At 45.2% G+C, this 22,439-nt stretch overlaps 1 protein-coding gene across 4 annotated transcripts in view; it reads left to right on the top strand.

Annotated features, from left to right (window-relative positions):
* BAZ2A (bromodomain adjacent to zinc finger domain 2A) overlaps window positions 1-17,009 on the top strand; it is a 248,264-nt gene extending 231,255 nt beyond the window's left edge. For all 4 annotated transcript variants that reach the window (XM_029594826.1, XM_029594828.1, XM_029594825.1 and 1 more), the window contains exons 26-29: window positions 14,476-14,622; window positions 14,710-14,942; window positions 15,592-15,735; window positions 16,394-17,009. In XM_029594826.1, coding sequence (XP_029450686.1) covers window positions 14,476-14,622; window positions 14,710-14,942; window positions 15,592-15,735; window positions 16,394-16,562 — 693 coding nt within the window. In that variant the 3' untranslated portion in view covers window positions 16,563-17,009. The remainder of the gene's footprint in view (window positions 1-14,475; window positions 14,623-14,709; window positions 14,943-15,591; window positions 15,736-16,393) is intronic.
* Window positions 17,010-22,439: the final 5,430 nt, after the last annotated feature.

Here is a 22,439-nt window from a genome sequence, read left to right as displayed (position 1 = left end):
ATCAGGAATCTTTATGAAGATGTTGGGCCCTATCTATCACTAGTCTGAGTTCAAGGGATATTTGTTTTTATATGCATGTATGATTTGCTGGTAAGCGCACCTTCACTGAAGGAAGCCAATGGAACCAGAGACACCATGATAGTCAACTAGGAAAAAATGCACTTTATCCATGTTAGGATTTGGTTTATTGAGCTTGATTTCTCAGTTCTCGTGGTAGAAGCAGGGCTTAATTTGTAGGGACACTGCCTGGATCTGAGTTCCAGCACTTCTTTTCAGACTTCAGAGGCAGAACAGAATGGGTTTCAGCCCCTCGCTTCCAGGCAGCATGCAGAAGCAGAACAAAGAACATCTGTTCTCCGAGGGCAAGCAGGATGGTAGTCCTCACACATGGGTGACATCATCAGATTGTGCGCCGACACAGAAAACTTATGTCAAAGTTTCTAGAATTTTGACTTGGCACACTGAACGTGCCCAGCATGCCCTAAACAACGCGTCCGCACAGGGTCTCTCCAGTCTCTCTTTTTCCGCAGAGTTATAAGCATCACGGTGTAAGTGAGCTTACTTTGGCTTTTTGACCTTTTGGAAAACTTACTTTTTTCTCGCTTTCAGCAGGTTTTTTTCTACACAGTGTTTGCCGGGTCCCCCTCGGTGCTTCCCTGTAATGTTCTAGTCAGGGTTTTCAACGCTTCTGGTTTTCTTTAGTGGTCTATTTCCCTACAGTGGCAATGCTTCGGTGCCCACTGGCCATTGATGCCCATCGCCATCAATTTTGAGGCCCCTTTTAGTTTGTCCCGTCATGGCCATGTCTGGTTTTTGGCAATGCCCCCAGTGCCTGAGGATCATGTCCATTACGGACCCCCATGAGATATATGTCCTCTACCTGGGGGGCATCACATGACGTCTGGGGTTGCCGCTTATGCACACAAAAGACCCCGAAGGGACGTTGTCTTCAGCTTGAAAAGATGGAGCAGCTCTTCAGGCCGAAGAAAACCAAGACATCTGCGGCATTGACATTGATGGACCTCAAAGCTGCACCAATGGACACTATGCCATTGACACTTGCGGTGTCGTCAGCAGATAGGGGTGCTGGAGACCAACCACCATCGATCTCCAGGCCGAGGTTGTCTGGTTCCTTGTCATCGGCCTCAACAATAGGGAAGGACCAGGCCAAGCACTGAGGGAAGCCGAAAAAGCCTCGGTAGCAGTCCCCATCGATGCATGGTGCCGGGCACAGGGATGCCCCAACTCATGCCTCAATGCTCCCGAAACGACACCTTGGTGAGGAGCGCCAATCCTCCATCAGTGCTGGTGGTCAGTCACTGTCTCCACCAGTCCTGATGCTAGTCACCAATCCACCTCACGTGTCCGAAGAGGATCTGGCCACCCCTTCTTTCCCCCAATCAGTGCTGCATCGGCAATGTTCAAGGAGGAACTGGAGTGACGAGTCCAGCTGGTGGTGGAATGGGCGCTGCAGGACATTGGTCCTGTGGCACCCACGGCACTGGAGCCGGTACCATCCATCCTGGAACCACTGCTGGAGAAGCTCATTGCGCTCATCAGTGCATTACTGACCCAGTTGGCTTCGGTTCCCAGAACAGCATCGGTGCCCAGCAGGACACCAATGCCTCCCTCTACCGATACTGTGGTCATTGCTGGTTCCTCTGAGGCCTGTAGCCCTCCAACTAGCTTTGCTGGTGCCTGCACTTCTGGGTAGCTGAGCGCCTAGGGCCCCATTCCCTGCGGCTTACAGTGAGGATGAGAGTCCCTATGACCCCTAGGAGATGATACCTCGGAGTCCTCTGGCTGTTTCCAAACAGAGACTATCCAATTGGCTAGCAGATTACATCTCCTTCTGTTATGCCCAGGCGAGACTGCGGCTTGGGGATCATGTCAGGGCTCATTCTGTCAGAACTATGGCAATGTCGGTGGCCCACTTGTGAGCAGTCCCTGTGGAGGAGATTGTAAAGCTGTGACGTGGAGTTCTCTCTACACATTCATATCTCACTATTGTCTGGATAGGGACGGCCAATGCTACAGTAGGCTTGGCTAGTCTGTCCTTCGGCTTGCCTAGGCCTGTTGTTTGGGTTCAGGCTGTCTCCCCCCCTCTGTTACCAACAGCACAGTTATGCCCGTTGGCACCTTGTTGGGTGTCTGTTGGTCCCCTTTTATGTTGGGAATCCATAGCTTGTAGCTATGGATTCATCCATGTGTTAGGACTAACTACCATCCTGCTTGTCCTCAGAGAAAGTAGAGTTGCTTACCTGTAACAGCTGTTCTCCAAGGACAGCAGGATGTTAGTCCTCACGAAACTCACCTGCCACTCTGCGGAGTTGGGCTTCTCCTATTTTTTCATTTATATATAATTCTATGTATGACTAGAGAGGGACACACTGAGCATGCCCGATATGCGTGGTATAGGACATGTCAGGCATGCTCAGTGTGTCAACTCAAAGTTCTAGAAACTTTGACATGTTTTCTGTGTTAGGGCTCCATCTGATGATGTCACCCACGTGTGAGGACTAACATTCTGCTGTCCTAGGAGAACAACTGTTACAGGTAAGCAACTCTGCTTTCTGCTCCCTAAATATCATTCCCCTCCTGTTGTTCTGCGCCCTCCCATCCTATTGTGCGGAGAACAGGAGGGGGAAGGTGTGATCCAGCAGCCTATAGAACAGCACAAATTTGAAATTTTTGAGCAGTAATTTAGGTGCAATAAAAGTGAGCAAGGTCAGGGGAAAAGTCAGAGAAGTGAAGTTAAGGTGCTAAGTGTGGATTTTCAGCACTTGCTGCTTAATTTGTGCCTAGTCAGGACCCTCAGTTTTAGGGACCTTAAGTTGGGTACCTATTTGCAGAAAACCAAGGCCCCTGAAAATATCTGCCCTAATGTAAGTGCCCAGCTTTTTTTTTTTTTTTAAATGTATTTCTATGCTTAGAAGATCATCTCCTATGGTGACATCTGGACAGCATCCAAGAGTCTTGGGTCTGATGGTGAAAGCAGTAGAGGTGGTCCTATAAACCAGTACATATATGAAATCTTTATAAATTATTTTTGCTGATGAGCTGGACAGTTCCAAATCAAGACTTTGATTCAAAACAAATTCTCACTGAAGGTGAAAAGAGTGCTTGACTTGAGGACTTCAGAAGGACACTTTCTGCATACACAAGCCTTTTAAGCATCATTTATGGTACCTGTCTGACAACAGATGCAAGTTGTGCAAGATGGGGAGCAGTACTGAACAAGAGCACCAGTCAGAGAAGGCCAGAGGTTAAAGGATGACATCTTCCTTCACGTAATTGTTTTGGAAATGAGGGCGCTCTTCAACATTTGTTTATTCTACAAAGATCATAGTATTGGAAATAATATCCAAATAATATCTGACAATTTTGTACGTGTCCTAGATGGCAACATACAGGGAAATAAGCTAGCAAATCCAATTTCCTTACAGAAAGCTAGGTATTATTCAGAGTGATAAGTAGTCACTTATTAATGCAGCATTTGAAAGCAAGAGGAAATAGAGAATTCAAACTATACAGACATTACATGCTAAGCGAATATGGAAGAATAATGAGGTTGCCTTGTAATTTAAGGAAAATTGTTCCAATGAGTATCAGTCAGAAACTATGTGTAGTATTGAGGACATTAATGCAATAACTTGGATCATCTTCAGTTAAATTTGGAGGAAAAAAAGTAAATTGGACTCTACAATTACAAAGAAGGAAACTCGGGAAACCATTATGTTTTTACTTCTCATTAAAATCACCAGGACTGGATGGTTTTATTGTGAATTTTTATCAAGTCTTTTAATAGCAATCTGAAGCCTGAACCACCATTATGATTTCATTTTTTGGATTAAAGTTAAGAACATAAGAAATTGCCATGCTGGGTGAGACCAAGGGTCCCTCAAGCCCAGCATCCTGTTTCCAACAGAGGCCAAACCAGGCCACAAGAACCTGGCAATTACCCAAACACTAAGAAGGTCCCATGCTACTGAGGACACCGTTGCTTATTATAGTATTGGAGAAGCCAAATAGAGACCTGCTGCTTACTGTAAATTTCAAGCTTGTCTCTTTAATGTGAACTGAAGTGTTTATACTAAGATATTAACCCAAAGATTAAGCAAAGTCATGGATTAATCAGGTTTTTTTTAAAAAGGTCATCACTCCACAGATAAGAGACTATTTTGTAATATTTTTATAGTTCATGAAAAATACAGGGATAGACAGAGATGTCTATCTCCACTTTAATTTTGCACTAGAGCCTTTAAAAATTATTATTAGACAAACTAAAGAGCAGAGCTGTTTCTAAAGAACATATCGGCAATTGATATCCCCTGGAAGAGCAATGTTCAAGCGTATTGGTTGAGTAGGGAGAGTCTGGGAATGGGACCTGACTCAGCAGATTTTTCCTTGGATTCGCAAACCATGCAGAATGCTCAGCTTCGATATAATGGTATGTGGACATAACCAGTTTTACATCAAGACTCCAGATTCCCCTTGCTATCTTGTGACAGCTGATGCACTGGCATAAACCTGGGATTTGGATCTTCTTTGTATTTTCACCGTGGAGCACAATATTAAGAGAGCCAGATCAGGTGCAGATCCACAATTCAGAAATCATAATGATCATTCTGGCCAAGGAGATCATGGTTTCTGAGACTTGTGGAGCTGGCAGTAGCAGAACTGCTATATCTGTCATTGTCAGAAGGACTTCTCCTCCAGATCCAGAAGGACTGAAGCTGATGGCTTGTAAGCTGAAGGGTCTTGGTTAAGGAAAATAGGATTCTGCTCTCACCTGATAAGAGTTGTTGAAGACCAGGACTAAAGTATATTCCATATGAGGAAAATGTTAAGAGAATCCTCTGAGAATCTCTCTGGATTTCATTTTGGTTCTCTTGCTGAAAGGTCTTCAGATAAGTCTCAAAGTTTCTACTCTCAAGGTTCACATGGCTGCCATTTTAGGAAAGGAATTATCATGTCACCTGGATGATGTTTGTCGAAGAGCACAAAGTTGACTCCTCTGAGTTTTAACAACCCTTGTCCAAGCTGGGGTCATGACTTTGGTTCTAAATGCTCCTCTAGGAACATTTTTAATCCACTAGGCACATTGTCTTTATATTTTCTCACCCGTCAAGTCAGAATATTTGGTGACAATGTGCTCCACTAGGAGGGTCAGTGAGCTGAAAGATTTATCTCCATCTCCTTTGTTTCTTCACTATGATGAGGTAGTGGTAATACCAGTTCCAAGTTTATTACAAAGATAAATTCTTAGTTTCACATAAATCAAGAGATTGTACTGCCTTCGTTGTATCCTCGGGCAAAGGAGAAACCATTGCATTCTCTGGATGTATAGAAAGCATTAAAATTGTAATTGAACAGAACAAAAGTGTGTCTTAAGTCTGACCAGTGGTTTGTTTTGTACCCTGCCAGTAAGGGAAGATTCCCATCCTCAAGTCTGCCTATTTCTAGGTGCTCAAACATATTACAGAGGCCTAGGTCGCTTCATAAAGAGCCTTTTGAGTTTGTCGACATTGTTGCTGTGTCAGTTGCAGAGAAGGCAGAGGCCTCTGTTGAACACTGAGCTCTCTGCACACCTTTACTAAGAACTACGGAACAGATAAGTGCGCATTGGCTGATGCATCGCTTGGAAGAAAGATCATTCATGCTGTGCTGCTTCTCACCCAATAAAGTACAGCATTGGTATATCTCTTATGTCCAGGTTGATGGGAAGAACAAATTAGAATGGGAATTTGGTTTTTATTTATTCTTAACACCAGTCTGGACGAACACATGTCTGATGTTCACTTAGTTCAGTTGATATTTTTTTGATTTTTATATGTTGATTTTTATTTCAGTTAAAGCTGTGGAAGTTCTTGACTAGGGGTGCAGTAGAGCTTCCTGGAATCTTTAGTTTCCAGCTTTGGTCTCACCCTGTAAAGAACAGAGAAATACCATCATGTCCATACTGGTATGGAGAACTAACAACAAGAATTGACCAACGTAAACCAAAATTGTCAACCTATTTGTCTGATTTTTAACATCAAATATTCTTTCTATGCGGATAATATTCAATTGTGTATTCTGCTGGGGAACTCTTGTGCAGAAAATCTTTGGCATTATTATCATCTTGTGTGATATGTATCAGAGCTTGGATGGGTAGGCATTATTTGAAATTGAACCTGGTGAAAACCAAATTACTGTGGGCTGTGACTCCAACTAACATTGGATGTCTGGTTGTTGACCGATGTACAGCTGCTGGTGAAACTCCAGGTGGGGAGTCTGGGGCTGTTATTGGATTGTTAGTGGTTGGACTATGCAGGCTCATATTAGTGCAACATTGTATATATGACTTTTTTCCACCTTTGATGCCTTCGATTCCATTCACTTTATGTGAAAGGGATCTGATTAAGATAGTACTTGATTACATTCTGAGAGGACTGGATTATTGCAATGCATCATTAGTTGGGGTTCTGCCTAAAGTTATACATTCAGAATCCTGCTGCTTGTGTCGTTACTGGTGCTAGCATGCTTGAAGTATCATGCTGATCTTATCCAGATTGCACTGGTTTCCTGTTTTATGTGGAATCAAATTTAAGGTTTTATGTTTGTTTTTTAAGGCCCTGGTTATTTGAAGGAACGGTTTACTTGATATTGTCCTAATTGGCATCTAAGGCCTTCTCAGTGTGCTTTGTTTGCTTCACTATGTTTGAAGGTGTTAAAGCATACCAAGATTACATATTCAAGCATTCCCTGTACATAACCAGATCAGTCCAGACTCCTGGGTTTTGCCTCCCTGCCAGCAGATGGAGACAGAGAAAGTTTTACTGACACTGTTACTTAACCTGCTGTGCCACCTGCTGTCCTTCAGTATTTCTCTGTCTCCAACAGATGGTAGATGGTGTAAAACCTGCAGCCTGAGGAAAAATAAATAAATAAAAGGAAAAAATGGAGAAGAAGATTTTCCTAATTCACCCAGGGGGTTGTTAGATCCTGGTGGGGCCATCCCCCCTGGTTTAAGGCAGACAAGCAGGGGGTTGGTGACCCTTTTGGTACTTGGTCTAGCGATCCATTGTTGCACTTCTGGTGGTCCAGATCCCTCCCCCTTCACAAAGCAGCATCCTGGAATCCGCTGGCAGCCCTGCTGATGCAAGCCTGTTGTTCAGGGACATATCCCCCTTTATTTCTTGCTTGCCTGGGACCTTAAAGTTGTAAGAAAGACAAAGCAGTTAAAGGTAATGTTTAAAAAAAAAAACTGACAGATTTTTTTGACGGACCGCCTGTTTGTCCTTCAAGATGGAAGGAAGCACGGTGAACCAGCTTCACGGGCTACCATAGCTCGCTGGATTAAGGAGAACATAAGAACATAAGAAATTGCTATGCTGGGTCAGACCAAGGGTCCATCAAGCCCAGCATCCTGTTTCCAACAGAGGCCAAACCAGGCCACAAGAACCTGGCAATTACCCAAACACTAAGAAAGCCCATGCTCCTGATGCCAGAAATAACAGAGGCCATTCCCTAAGTCATTAACTGCTATTTGATTAATAGCAGTTAATGGACTTCTCCTCCAAAAACTTATCCAAACCTTTTTTAAACCTAGCTACACTAACTGCACTAACCATATTCTCTGGCAACAAATTTCAGAGCTTAATTGTGCGTTGAATGAAAAAGATTTTTCTCCGATTAGTCTTAAATGTGCTACTTGCTAACTTCATGGAGTGCCCCCTAGTCCTTCTATTATCCAAAAGTGTAAATAACCGATTCACATCTACTTGTTCAAGACCTTGCATGATTTTAAAGACCTCTAACATATCCCCCCTCAGCCAATTTAAAAAAATCCTGCTCTTCGGAAGACCTCAGTTCCCTCCTCAACACTGAACTTGCGAACATCAACTTTACTGACGCAAACTCAGCCCTCGCCTCCTGGTTTAGCATTACCAACAAGGTGGCAGATTATCTATGCCCTCAGATGGAAAAAGAACAAAAACCCATGGTTCACACCAGAATTAAAGAACCTCAAACTAGAACTACGACATAAAGTACACCAATGGCGCAAGAATCTCTCCACAGCCACCTCATCAGCCTACAAATCAGCTATGCACAACTACAGAAATACAATCCTCCGGACAAAGAGACTTCTATGCTCGCAAAATCCACCACTTCTTCTTCGACGCCAAGGCCTTGTTCTCTTATGTCAAGGATCTTATGCAGCCAGCCTCCCCCACCATCCCAGATGACCTAGCCCAATCCAAATCTTCAGAACTGGCTATCTTCTTTCAGAAAAAAATCTTAAACCTTCTAGCCCCGCTCGCCGCCTCAAAGACACAACTACCTCCTTCTCATTCCTCTACCTTCACCCAGAAAGCAAACTTCAATTCATTCGAACACACTTCTTCCCTCGAAATAGAAAATATACTAAAAAGATGAAACCTGCCTATCATCCAACTGATTCCATCCCTTCAAAACTACTGCTCAACATTCCTAATACAATTGCTAAGCCACTCACTGAAATTATCATCTGCTCTCTATCTCAAGGCTCAGTTCCAGATTCTCTCAAACTTGCCTCCATTAAACCACTGCTAAAGAAACCTAACCTGAATCCAACCGACCCGGCAAACTTTCGACCCATAGCCAACCTCCCGTTCATCGCCAAACTCTTGGAGAAAATTGTCAACAAACAGCTTTCTGAATACCTTGAGGAACACAAAATCCTCACCCCAGCTCAGTTTGGTTTCCGTAAATCACTGAACACTGAATCCCTTCTAATCTCACTCACTGATAACATTCTCTTAGGCCTAGATAAAAAAACAACATTCCTTTTGGCCCTACTCGATATCTCAGCGGCATTCGACACCGTGAATCACTCCATCCTAATAAAAAGTCTTTCTGACATCGGCATCTCAAGAACTGTCCTCAACTGGTTTAAGTCCTTCCTCTGCAATAGGAAATTCAAGGTCAGAATAAACAACAAGGAATCTCATCCTATTAGTTCAACACTTGGAATCCCACAAGGGTCATCGCTTTCCCCTACACTTTTCAACATCTATCTCCTCCCCCTCTGCCAACTTCTCTCAAATCTAAAAGTAATTCACTTTATCTACATGGACGACATCCAGACTCTTATTCCAGTTACCAAACCTCTGTCAAAAACCCTCGACTTCTGGAACAGTTGTCTACATTCCATCAACCGCCTATTATCCAGCCTCAACTTAGTTCTTAACACTTCTAAAACTGAACTCTTGCTCATCTCGCAGAACGATAATAATCTGGCTCTCAGCAACCTACTTGCTCCTCATTCGACCTCCATCACCCATGTGAGAGACCTCGGAGTCACTCTCGACAACAGTCTGAATCTAAAAACATTTATCAACAATACAACAAAGGAAGGTTTCTACAAACTGCAAATTCTAAAAAAGCTTAAACCCCTCCTGCACACACATGACTTCTGCTCGGTTCTTCAAGCCATCATATTCTCTAAAATTGACTACTGCAATTCTCTCCTACTCGGCCTTCCGGCTTCCACCACAAAACCCTTACAGATGCTACAGAACTCTACTTCAAGGATTCTGACGAATACCAAAAGAGGTGAACATATTTCTCCCGTTCTAAAAAATTTACACTGGCTCCCTGTCAAATTCAGAATCATTCACAAAGCTCTAATGCTGATCCACAAGTCTATCCACATGCAAACCCCACTTGATTTAAGCTTCCCTCTTTGACTTCTCACATCCGCCAGACCTATAAGATCAGCATACAAAGGCTCACTCTATGCACCCCCCGCCAAGACCTCACTCAGAAAACGCACCCTCTCCACAGCAGAGCCCACACAATGGAATGCTCTACCACCTGACCTGCGCCAAGAAACTTGCCAAAAGACATTCAAGAAAAAGCTTAAGACTTGGCTCTTCAGCCAAGTGTTTCCCTGAAGAACTGAAGCACGTCATCAGACTCTTTACACCTCACAACATTATTTAACACGGTTATCATTTTTGCTGTTAATTGGGTTAACAGGAAGTACAATAAACCCTGTTTATTGTACTTCCAACTGTAGTTATATGTAAACCGACGCGATATGATTTTTCATGAGCATCGGTTTATAAAAGCTTATAAATAAATAAATCTCTTCTCAAAGCTGAACAGCCCTAACCTCTTCAGCCTTTCCTCATAGGGGAGCTGTTCCATCTCCTTTATCATTTTGGTCACCCTTCTCTGTACCTTCTCCATCGCAACTATTATCTTTTTTTGACATGCGGCAACCAGAATTGTACACAGTATTCAAGGTGTGGTCTCACCATAGAGCGATACAGAGGCATTATGACATTTTCCGTTTTATTAACCATTCCCTTCCTAATAATTCCTATCATTCTGTTAGCTTATTTGACTGCTGCAGGGAGCCTATGTGGAGGCAGGAAAGCCATCACCGTCTCAGGTTAAAGCTCATTCTACTAGGGCTTAGGTGGTTTCATGGGTAGAAGTTAGACTGCTGTCTCCTGCCGATATCTGCCGAGGGGTGACGTGGTCCTCCTTGTACACCCACTCCAGGTTCTATTGCCTGGACATTCAGGCCCAGGAGGACAAGCCTTTGCAAGGGCAGTGTTAACTGGACGGTGGGCAGCCTCCCTCCCCGATTGGGAGTAACTTTTGTGCATCCCATTGGTCCTGAGTCTATCTGGTTACACTCTAGGAGAAATTGCTTACCTGATAATTTCACTTTCCTTAGTGTAAACAAATGGACTCAGCATCCCGCCCTCGGCTGCCCAAAAACTGTGCCAAGGATTCGCCCAAGGAGTGGATATCGAATCTAAGACATTACAGGTAAGCCTTCATCCAGTCCCTAGATCAGGGTATATTCTTACTGGGATTCAGTGTTTATGATTGGTTAAGTACAGTTACGGTTATCCATTTTTAATCATATTTTAATCAAGTTTTTTTTTTACACTAGTATGTCCACAGTGGCTTTTGAAGATAATACTGGAGGGCTGAGGTCACTGCAGGGGTATATGTAGGATGACGTCAGCTTTGAAACCTGACTCCGTCTCCATCTGCTGGCAGGGGAGCATAACCCATTGGTCCTGAGTCCATCTGTCTCCACTAAGGAAAACAAAATTATTAGGTAAGTAATTTCTCCATTGTGCCAAAGCCTTTTCTTAGCAATGAAAGCAGCACGAGAGGGGCACTCTCGAACCAGCTTCTGGTCCTCAGTTGATCCACAGCCATACTATTCACGCCCAGTGGAAGCAGGGAGGCAGGGTCTGCGGGGCAGGTTCAGTGCTTCTAGTTTTTCCCTGGAAGAGAAAGTTAGTTCCTTGCAGAAGGTTCCTCGCTCAGCCACCATGGGCTGGCAGGGGGCAAATTTCTCTTCCTCATCTCATCTCTCCTTTTAAACTATGGTGGAAATTGAGCCAGCAATCGCGTGGCAGTTTCCGGAGGTGGGCGCACACAGGCACGTGAAATTGTGAGCGTAAATCTGCGGAATATTTTTTGGAGCGCATAGTTACGCAAGTACATATGCGCGTACAACCATGACCTAGACTTGTGCGTGTATTTATGCTGGCACTTGTGCACATCTGGCCATAACCTAGACTTGGGCACATATTTGCATGAGTATATATGCGTGTACATCCACAACCTAAGACTTGAGCTCGTTTGCATGTGTCGTCCCAGGTGCGTGTGTGCACCTGGGTGGCGCTGGTGTTCGTGCAGGAAGCTGCCTAGAGCCGCAGTTCACAACAGCTAGACACCAGAGACTAGCAATTCTAAGCACTTTGCTATCTTCGGTGGCTTTCCATCTGAGGGCAGTCCAGCCCGCGCTTCCTCTATGCTTGTGTCAGGGCTGTTTGGGATGCTCGTGGCATTTTGGCTTCTGCAGATTTCCAGTGTTGAGCAGGTTAACCTTGGCAGACTTAACTCTGAAGGTGGCTTGTTTCTGTTGGTTATCTGTTCGGCCAGGAGGCTTTCGAAGCTCCAGCCTTTGTTGTGTTGAGTCCCGTTTCTGCAGATTTCAAGGTCAAGGTGATTTTGGCGGTCCATTTTAGTCAGACTGTGGACCTTCCAGCCTCAACAGTGTTGGACCCTCCACACCTCATGCAAGAGAATTTAGGCTCTTGTTTGTGAGGCTTTCATTATTGAGGTATCTGAAGGTTACTAAGGAGTTTCATAGATCAAATCACCTCTTTTTTATGTGGAATGATGCAAAAAAGGGATGTCAGGCTTCTATGGCTAAAAATTGTGCATTGCCTTAAGGAGGCGATTGGTTCAACCTATATATCAGAGGGTCGGCAGTGCCTGAGAGTTTGAAGGTTCACTTGGAACATTTTCAGGCGACCTATTGGGCCAAGGCTCAGCAGGTGTCTCCGCAGATTTGTAGAAAGGCTACTTGGAAGTCACTGCACACTTTTGCCGGACACTATCACTGGGATGTTGGGGTTCCGGTTCCCATGGCCTTTGGTGAGAGTATTCTGCGAGCAGGTCTCACCCATTGTAGGGGAGCTTAGGGACATCCCAGGAGTCTGGACTGATCTGGGTACATATAGGGAAAGAAAGATTGGTTCTTACCTGCCAATTTTCGTTCCTGTAGTACCACAAATCGGTCCAGAGACCTGCTCATTGATGGTGGGAGAGTTGACTGCTCGTTCATATGGTTTGTATATAATGCAGGGGTGTTAGTAGTTCTCCATGCTGTTTATTTGCGGTAGTTTCTGGGATGGAGTTTCCAGTTGGCTATGGCATCCCCATTCTCTGGTTCCTTGGGGGAGTTTGCAAGTTTTTTAGTGTGGTTATCATCTTGGCTTGGGTACAGGTCAATACAGAGGGGAATGCAGGTGGCACACTAGGTTAAGTAGCAGTGACAGTAAAACTTTCTCTGTCTCCATCTGGCAAGGAGGCAAAACCCAGGAATCTGGACTGATCTGTGGTACTACACGAATGAAAATTAGCAGGTAAGAACCAATTTTCCTTTTTGTTGCATTGCTATGTTTCTGTAAAGTAATCTTCTACAAGATGCTCTCGCATAGAGGCCGGTTTTTCAAAAATTGGGAAACTTGTTCAAACATTTTCATGTTTCCAGGCGTTTCAGTTGAGTTTTTTAATTCTGTTTTGTAGCAGTTCATACTGATGCTATTTTATATGCTTTGTTATGTATTTTGTGTTGTAAGCTGTTTTGGTTTGTATTTTGTAACTTGCCTGGAGCACTTGTTTGAATAGGCAGATAAGAAATGTAGTAAATGAATGATGACGATATAGGAGATAACTCTTCCTGAGCTGTGAACACATTCTCCCTGGGCAATAAAAGTGTTTGATTAAAAGAGCAAAAGAAAACCATGATTGTATTTTGATCTGCAATCTAAGCAGTTTAAATATTAAGACAGCATGCATGAATTTAGGCATAGGCAACTGCCTCTGATGCCAAATTTTTATAGATGCTGAAGTGTCACCGATGCTCCCTCGCCAGTATCCAGGCCTACCGCCATGGTGACACTGGCCCCATAGCACCAACTGAAGAAATTCAGCACAGGGCCTCCTGCAGCTGTCACACAGCATATGGCCCAGTTCTTGCATGTGTTTCCATGGTAACAGGAAGCCTGGGTGAGAGGAGAGGGTGGGGCGCTGCAGGGCCTGTCAATGTGGGGTGGCTGCAGGAGGCTCCCGCACTCAGTTTCTCCGGTTGCTGCAGCTGTCGGGGGGTGGGGGTGACCGCCCTGAGGGAAGATTTCAGCAGGTGCGAAATGTGTGCACCCAGGGTTAAATCCAACCCTGTGCAAGCCCTTTAGTCAGAGCAGAGGGAGGAGGTGATGATGTGTGGAAGCAAGATACTTGTTTCTGCCCAGAAACCCAGACCAAAGCTGGGGTCCAAAGGTTTCCTCATAGCTGCGCTACTGGGTGCAACAGTTGTCACATCGTGCGTGTTCCCTTCTCAGTTGATTGAAGCTTTTTCTTGTTATTTTCATAGGCCCCCATCTATGAAGCAGGCTTTAGATTTTTGGCTTTTATTTATTTAGATTTCTATATTCTGCTTTTCACACTTTTTTCAGAGCTTCAAAGTGGATTACATTCAGGTACTGTAGGTATTTCCCTGTCCCCAGAGGGCTCTCAGTCTAGGTTTGTACCTGAGGCAATGGAGGGTAAAGTGACTTGCCCATTTTTGTGATAACATTTAAAAACATTAATCCTATTCTACTGGTTGCAATGTTTGTGTCTTGCGCCCTCCCACCACCACCACCGTCACCCACCATGCATAAGCACCAGCTGATGGTGCAGCAGGACCCATAATGTAACTCCTGCAAAGTAAAGCTACAACAGCTTTCCAGCTGTAGAAATGGATCTTTCTGCTATTACCTTAACGTCAGTAGGGGGTTACGTTTTGATGATGAATAAATAGGCATGACTCCTGACAGAGTATGTTCCCAGAATCGGTCTGAAAAGGAGCCGATGGTTATCTTTTCAGGCCTGGGCTCACCAGCTCCTGGTTTTTTGCCATTTTAGATTTGTCTGGTGTGCCGGAAGGGAGATGACGACGAGTATCTGCTGCTGTGTGACTGCTGCGACCGCGGTTGCCACACCTATTGCCACCGACCCAGGATCACCGAGGTCCCCGAGGGAGACTGGTTCTGCCCCATCTGTGTCTCCAGAGTAAGTAACGGGAGAGCTGGGGAGGTGCAGACAGCAGGTAGGAAAGAAAAATGCCTCCTAGAATGCCTTCTGCTTTTCTCTTGCCAGCAAGCAGATGAGGATTATTTTCACTCGCTGACCCCACAGCGTCAGAAGAAGCGGAAGAGCGGGAGAATATTCAGTTTCCTGGAGGGTGATGGCCCAAAGAAGGCGCTGGGCACGCGGCGGCGAGAGAATGGCGGCATGGCAGTGGTGTCTCATTACTCAAGTGAAGGACTTTCTCCCTTGAAGCGACGGCGAATATCCATGAGAAACCACAACGTTGACCTCACCTCCTGCGAGTGAGCATGTGCCCTATATTTTGCGGTGTGACCCTCGCCTTCCCCCCTCCCTCTCCCACCCTGGTACTAATCCCTATGCTCCCTGCCATCCCCGGCATCATACACGGGCTCCATGTCAAATGCTTCCTGTTAGGTGCTGTTGGCTTGCTCTGTGACAGGCTCTCCCCATCCTCAGTGCAGCCCACTGCTTCTTGTAAGCTATGTGAGTGAGCACACACACGAAATCCCAATATTATTTGCATTATACTGGCTTGTAGCACACAGATTTGAACTCACTTTATAAAAAGTTGCACAAAAGAAAACGTTTGTGCATGGAGCCTTTCAAAAATGAGAAGGTTCAGACCTCCCCTGTGCTTTGTGTGCTCGGATCTCCGGGCTTTGCTCCTCGGGTGCTGACAGCATGCTCTTCACTGAATCAGGTGGACTGCAGTGCGTTGCGCAGAACTGCCGTGTAGGATTGCTCTGGTTGGGCGCGTGCATTGAGCCTGACCTGAAGGTCCGGTTGTTCTGCTGAGCTTGGAGACCTGAGTTCCATTCTGAGCCTAGGCTCATGGAGCAGGGGGGGCGTGGAGGCGGAAGCTTGCATGGTGCAACTGCAGACGGGAGCAGTGAGCTAAGAGTGCTTATGTTGGGAATGTCCCTTTCCTAGGATTATTCTGATGGAGATGGAGTCCCATGAGGATGCCTGGCCCTTCTTGGAGCCTGTTAATCCCAGGCTGGTCCCTGGATACAGGAAGATCATCAAGAATCCCATGGACCTCTCTACCATGCGGGAGAAGCTGCTGACTGGAGGGTAAGAGGCAGGCTTGTCTCTTGCATTAGTAGCAAAGTTAAGGGCAGGGACTAGAAGTGAGGCTGGCTTGGGTAGTAGGACATGGCAAGAGGGACAAGTAGGTAATCACAATGCATTGGACTCTGGAAAAGAGGGGAATGATTAATGTCTTCTGAGGAGGCGAGCAGTGGTGCTTTGCCAGAGCCCTTCTTCTCCCATGCAGAGTTTAAGTGATAGTTGATAGCATGTCTTTCACTGGAAGAGGTGGGAGATGGCACCTACTGCTGGAAATGCCAAGATGCAGATCCCAGGCTGCACTCTCACACGGGTTTAGCACCAATTTTCCAAGATGCTTTGAAAGGAAAGTTAGTTTGAGAACATGGAGTTTTATTCTCATTTGTGTCGGTAATGAAAGATTTAACGCAGCCATAAACAAAAAGCGCACAATGAGATATCAGAAATCACCCTCTCACTTCTACTCAACAGTGCCCCTTCCCCATCTGCACAGTGACATCCCAGGTAGCCAGCAAACCTGGGGGAGACATCCAGAGGATGAGCTCCTAACCTGATTTAGGGTCAGGGTGCCGTCAGGATGAGAGTGCTAATCCAGTGCTGCCTAGGGCAGCCCCTTTCTGAGGATGAGGGGAGTGCTGATCTGCTCTGTCTCTGGTCTCTCCAGGTACTTCAGCTGCGAGGAGTTTGCTGCAGATGCTCTGCTGGTGTTTGACAACTGTCAGACCTTCAACGAAGACGACTCGGAGGTGGGCAAGGCCGGGCTCTCCCTGAGGAAGTTCTATGAGAGTCGCTGGGCAGAGTTCTATCAGGGAACAGAACCGGCCGATCGCTGACTGAGGGGGGGGTGTGGGCCATGGTCCCCTCTGCACTAGCCCTCCCAGCACAGGTGGGGGGTTATCACTCAGAGAGCCCAGGATCCTCGCGTGGTGCAGCGGGGGAGGCGCACGCTTGCCCCCACCACCACCACCACCACCTTTTCCTCGTGTCCTCATTTTGTATGTCGGCGCACGGGAAGAAAATCGTTTTTTTTTTTTTTGCAACAGGAGGGGCAAGAATTGAGAAATTTGCTTTCACGGATGCACCAAACGAGGAACAAACTCCCCACCATGGACTGTAAGCCAAAAAAAAAAAAAAAAAAAGACACCTTTTTTCCCTGTTTTATTTTTTAATTAAAGAAAAAAGGAAAAAATAGCTGGGAATATTTAATAATAGCAATAGTTTACTAGTGAATGTGTTTTGGGGGGGGGGGGACCTAGAGGCAGCACACGTGTGCACACCCCTGCAGGGCACCCGGCTCTGTACTGTTGAAACATTTGATGCATTACAGGCCAGTAAAGCCAGGGGGGGGGGGGGGGGGGTCTGACCGCTTAGTACTGCTGCCATCCGGGAATCACCCATCTCTCACCTTCTCTTCCTACCTCTAAAATCTCTCCTATCCTCTTTCCTGCCAGAAACCCCTGCTGCAACGTTTCCCCCAGGAAAGAACCCATCCTCTGTGAAAGAAAGGAGCTCCTTACAGCCTTCATTTTGCTTCTCTCTCTCTCTCTTCTGTCCCATACTCATCAAGCTTTGAAAGAAATGCCCCCCTCTGTTTGCCTTTTAACTCTTTTTAGGTTCTGAGCATTCTATCATTAAAATAGTATCAACAACAAAATATAATTGCTCCCAAGAAAGAACAGGGCAGATTTTCTCTTTTTTTTTTTTTTTTTAAATCTGTACCAAGATTTTTTTTTGTTTCAACTGGAAGTTCCTTTTGCTTTAGGTGGCTCCCATTGCTAGGATCTCTGATTGAGTCCAGGTGCTTCTTCGCTGATCATCCTCGGAAACCTGTTCCTAACGCAGACAAGCAGGAATCAACAGCTGGGTCGTACAGCCACACGGCCCATAGGGTCCCATTTTATCAAAGCTCCGTTACCGTGCTGTGCAGTGGTAGCTTCCCTCCGTGTTTGTTACTGCGGGGCGTGCCACGTGGTGCTGGCTCGCAGGGTATATGGGTCCATGTTAAGTATGGCTGGGGGCAGCGAAGTGGTTACCTCTGTGAAAGTCCGTGCCCATCTGGCACAGAACGGATATTTCGAGACAACCTTGGCTTTCTCAGGATTTCACTTCGGGTTTGCCGAGTTACGAGCTGCTGTGAGATAAGAGGACCAGGCTCCTCCTCCTACTAAAGTGCGCTGCAGTTTTCAGGATCACCTATTCTTTCTTACCTCCACTATCGACTGTGCCATTAACTCTGTCCTTCCTCATCGTCTCAGTGTTGTAAGGAAGCGCCTTCCGGCAGCACTGGAAAGGTTAGCTCCCATGTTGCCAAGTTAGCACCAGGTCATGGAGGCAGTTTAAGGGCAGCCCCTATCTCTGGAGTGTTTTCCTGTGGGTCCTGCAGCCCCCATGTCCATTTCCAATATGGTGTCCTTTCTGGGATCATAGTTCTCTGCTCTGGTGTTTTGATGTTCTGGCCCAGACCACTCTCCTGCTCAAAGAAGTCTCCATATTTTGCTTTTTTTTTGTTAACTGTGCAATTTCAGTTTATTAATCCTTGATTTTCTGGAAACCTGTTTATCTCCTGACACTACTATAGCACCTCTGTACTGCCATTCCTGTACCTAGCAGTGTGGATATTTTTGTGGCACGGGGTCAGCTGCTGTCAAAATATTGGGGTAAAAAAAAAAACATTTTTTCTTTGTAATTGCTGCTGGCACCCACTGAATTGAAAGAGAAAATGCCACAGCTCTGCTAGATACAATTGTCTGAAAAAAGAAAAACAGAAAAACACTAGTCTTTCCCTGTGGTGTCTTGCACGGGCTGACTGAGAGTGCATTCACTATGGACTTTGCCCTGCTGTTTTCTGCAAGACCCTAGACCCAGTATTGTATCTTCAGTCAGCCCATCCCCATGTCCCTCTGTAGCAACACTGAGTTTCCTAGTAGCCATTTCGTGTTCACTGACTTGCATCTCAGGCTGAGGGTGCAGACGGAGTGGCCGGTGTCTCTGCCCCGTCGAATCTGTGATGGCTGCCGGAGTCAAGATTACGGGTACTGACTTTGAGAAGGCAGGCAGCTGTCCCAGCAGGGTCGCGATAGAGCACAGCAGCTCTTAGCTTTGGGTGCTGGGATCTCCATTCACTGGCCGCACCCCCTCCCCCACCCAACCTTGCGCAAAAAAAAAAAAAAGATGATTACATTCCTGTAAGGGCAAGAGCGACTGGGGACATCCCCCTATGCCCCCACCATGAGAACAAAAAGGGAAACATGGGGTGAGGGAAAGGTGTGTGTTTGTGATAGGGTGGGGGAGTCTTCCCCTTCAGTCTCAGCCATTCATCACACAAGCACTGGATATAAAAAGGTTGTTTTTCTTTTTGAGTGGGGGGGAGCTAGGTTTAAAAACGTACGTCCCATTCCTCCCCTGCCTCTTCTTTAACTAGCCTTTCTTTGTTGTTAATATTCTATCAACTAACCTCAGTGGACTTCTGTTTGCATTTTGAATAAGAAATGGATTGAAGATTTATTTGAATTGACTTTATAATATGCATAAATATTTATATTTTATCTAAACTGCACTGTAACGAGCGATGGATCTGTTTGTTGTTATATAATATATATATTTTTTTTAAAGTAATATTATGACCTATTCTCATGGGAAACGTTACGTAATGTTTGTGATGTCACTTTCTGCTATAAGCTGTCTCTGGAATCTATTAAGTTTATTTTATGTAAATTGTTAGTTTGTTTTAATGTTTCCATTTACACCAGTGGCTGGTACCTGACATGTGACTCAGCCAGGCTCATTAGCATTTTTGGAGGCGGGCCTCAAATTCTCTGCCAGTCAAGGCGCTGTATGTGATGGCCTCCTAGGTAGCCTGATTAGTGAGGCTGCAGGAGCTCACTAGCCCGTAGACAATGAAAATAGTATTTTTGTTTCCCTTTTAAAAAGGTTATCTGAAACTATTTTATTTAAAAAATATTAATGTGTTTATTAATGTTTCAAAAAAAAAGTTCAGGATTTGTATGTTTGTGCTGGGAAGAAGAGGGTGAGGTTTGTGCTGGGAAGGGTTATGATGATTTGCGTATCAGTAGTTGAGGGCTCAGCTGCTGCCTACTAACTGATATCCCTCATGTTTCTTGGGCAAATAGTGAGGACATTTCTCAGAATTGATATGTGATGAAGATGTAGTTTTAACACAAAATCCTAATATAAAAAAGTTTAAATTTGCAGATCAACTTGAGCAAGCTGTAGCCCTCACTGGAAGTTCAGTGGCGCTTAATTTCTAAAAAAAAAAGCAAAAAGTTAATGTTTTTATGCAGGCAGATCCACAGCAGAGTCCTTGTTCATCCCTACCCTCCTCTTCACTGCTATCTGACAATTTTCAAGTGAGAGAGAATTAAAGTCCAGGTTCAGGTTCAGAGGTCCTCTTTCCAAGCAAGGGGATTCTCTTACCCTTTTTTTTGATATAACCAAATGTGTTTGTTTTAGTGACATTTTTGATAATGTACAGTTTTTTGTGAATTTAAAAGTTATTTCTTTCTATATTTTTAGGATCAATCTCATTTTTAAAAGAAAAGAGTTTAGAAATCATGTTGCAACGTGATGTTCTTTAAGTGCAACTGTAGACCGTGCGTGGCAGTTGAATAAAAACACCCCACGTTTGTTAAGGTGCTTTTACGAGTGACTGGTTTTGAGGGAGGGGAGTGCTATTACTTTTTACATTGCTATACAGTCTCTGCACTGGTAGGAAGAGGGGGATGCCCCTGCTGCACAACACCTTGTGTTAACCTGGTGAGCTCATGGTGAAAACTGGCACAGATCTCAAAAGGGCCTCTAATGAAATACTTCAACAATTCTTCACCTGCCATCAAGGCCAGATTCAGTAGTGGAGTAGCCCTGCCCTGCTCCAATCTCTTTTCTACAGGGCACCAGCCCTATAGGGTGCAACCAGGAATAATACCTAAAAAAAAACCAACCCCCAAACCCACCAGAGCTTGGCACTTATGCATCCCGTACCCTGATTTAGCAGTAATTAAGTGTCAGTACATGTATTGCCAATGTAATACGGTACATAAAGTGTATCTGAGACCTCCTTCCCCATGACAAGACCATGCAGAGGAGGAAGAGCAGATCAGCATGCTACGCTTAGGCTGGCTGCTTGGGGAGGGCAGCTGTGTCTGTGTTGGTTTCCCCCTGCTCCCCCCTCCCAAAGCATGGTCCTAAGTCAGTACAGCCACCTTGCATTCTAGAAAAGCAGCACCTCGGCAAAAAAAAAACAAAAAACTAAAAACCAAATCCCCCAACTTTTTCAGGTTTCATCTTTTATTTAAAAACAACATCAACATTTGTCTCAAAATAAGATCAGCTGTGACTGTCAGCTCAAAAGGGAGGTGGGTAAGATCAGGAATGAATGAATCTTTAGCAGGAGTTGGGGGAGGGAAGGAGGAGCCAATATAAAACTAAAACCCATTTTGTAAAAAATAAAACCAAAAAACAGTTTACAAACCTGTACAAAATGTTCCTAGGTATAAATTAAACGGTTAGTTCCTGACTGGTGTGTAGGTGAGGGAGACCGAGGCAGGCTGAGAGGTGCCCCGTCAATGCCATGGCACGCGCGAGGGGCCTGCACCCTTCCCCCGCCAGAGGCACAGCTTTCCAGCTGGTTCCACAGCAGGCCAGGAGCTACGCAGCTGCTGCTGCTGCTAGAGAAACGGGTCCTGTGCGACGGCCAGGTGAGCTAAGCAAGCAGGCAAGCCCAGTTCAAAATTGGGTAACGTTACAGCCCCTCTTATGTGTAGCATCTCCTCCTGCCCCAAACAGCTCAGGCCTGCAGAGAATCCCTACTGTAGCGCTAAGAAAAATCTAGTGCCAGTAGCAATACTCAATAAAGGATATGTGCGAGTAGGACTAGGGCCATAACCCCTGCATTGCATCCTGGCATGTGCAGTCTTCTGCTGCTAGCATACTTGTAAGTTCTAGCTCTGAGATAACTACTTAAATGTATATTATTTTTTTACGCAAGGAACGTATGAAAAAGGTCATACAGGTGTGGTGTTCTGTAAAAACTGGCAGACTGCCACACCCACCTGTGCAGCACCTGCATGATTTTATTTCTTCTTTTTTTTTTTTTTTCTGTTTTCAAAGAGGCCTGATGCCCAGATTGGTAAGTACTCGCTCATCTCCCTTATTTAGAAAAACACAGCAGATTCTTAAACTCGGCGAGTTTAACCTACAAGTTAACAGAGCAGGCCTGCCCAAGCTGCATGACTTTTCTCCTATGGCACAGCTCTGTTTTAAAGGTGCCTGCTGGTTCCCCTTCTAGCCAGCCCTCTCTCTCACCTCTAGCAAATCCCAACTACAGCAGCAGGTGGTTATGCCAAAAGGTGAAAAAGCCCTCCCCGAAACATAAACAAAGAAACATACAAATTCCACATTTTTTTACAGTCTTTCCAGTAATAGCAGCAATCAAATGGGTATTGGAAGCCATGAAACTCTTCCCCCTCTGAAGACAAGGGGAGCCAATCCATAGGAGGATGGGGATGTAACAGGAAGACTTCTTTCTGAATAAGAGGGGGAGCCGAGCCCCAGTTCTCCAAGAAGTCAGCCATGCAGCAAGGCCGATTCCTAAAGATACACACAGCAGAAAGCTGGTGAGGTAGATGAGAGGAGAAAATCCAAGAGGAATGCAGACAGCAGCTCTGAGCAGTAAAGTCACAGGATTATAGAGC

Source organism: Rhinatrema bivittatum, chromosome 3 (genome assembly GCF_901001135.1).
Source record: "Rhinatrema bivittatum chromosome 3, aRhiBiv1.1, whole genome shotgun sequence".
Taxonomy (NCBI): domain Eukaryota; kingdom Metazoa; phylum Chordata; class Amphibia; order Gymnophiona; family Rhinatrematidae; genus Rhinatrema; species Rhinatrema bivittatum.
Note: the sequence above shows the minus strand (reverse complement) of the source record. Positions and strands in the feature narration are given on the sequence as shown.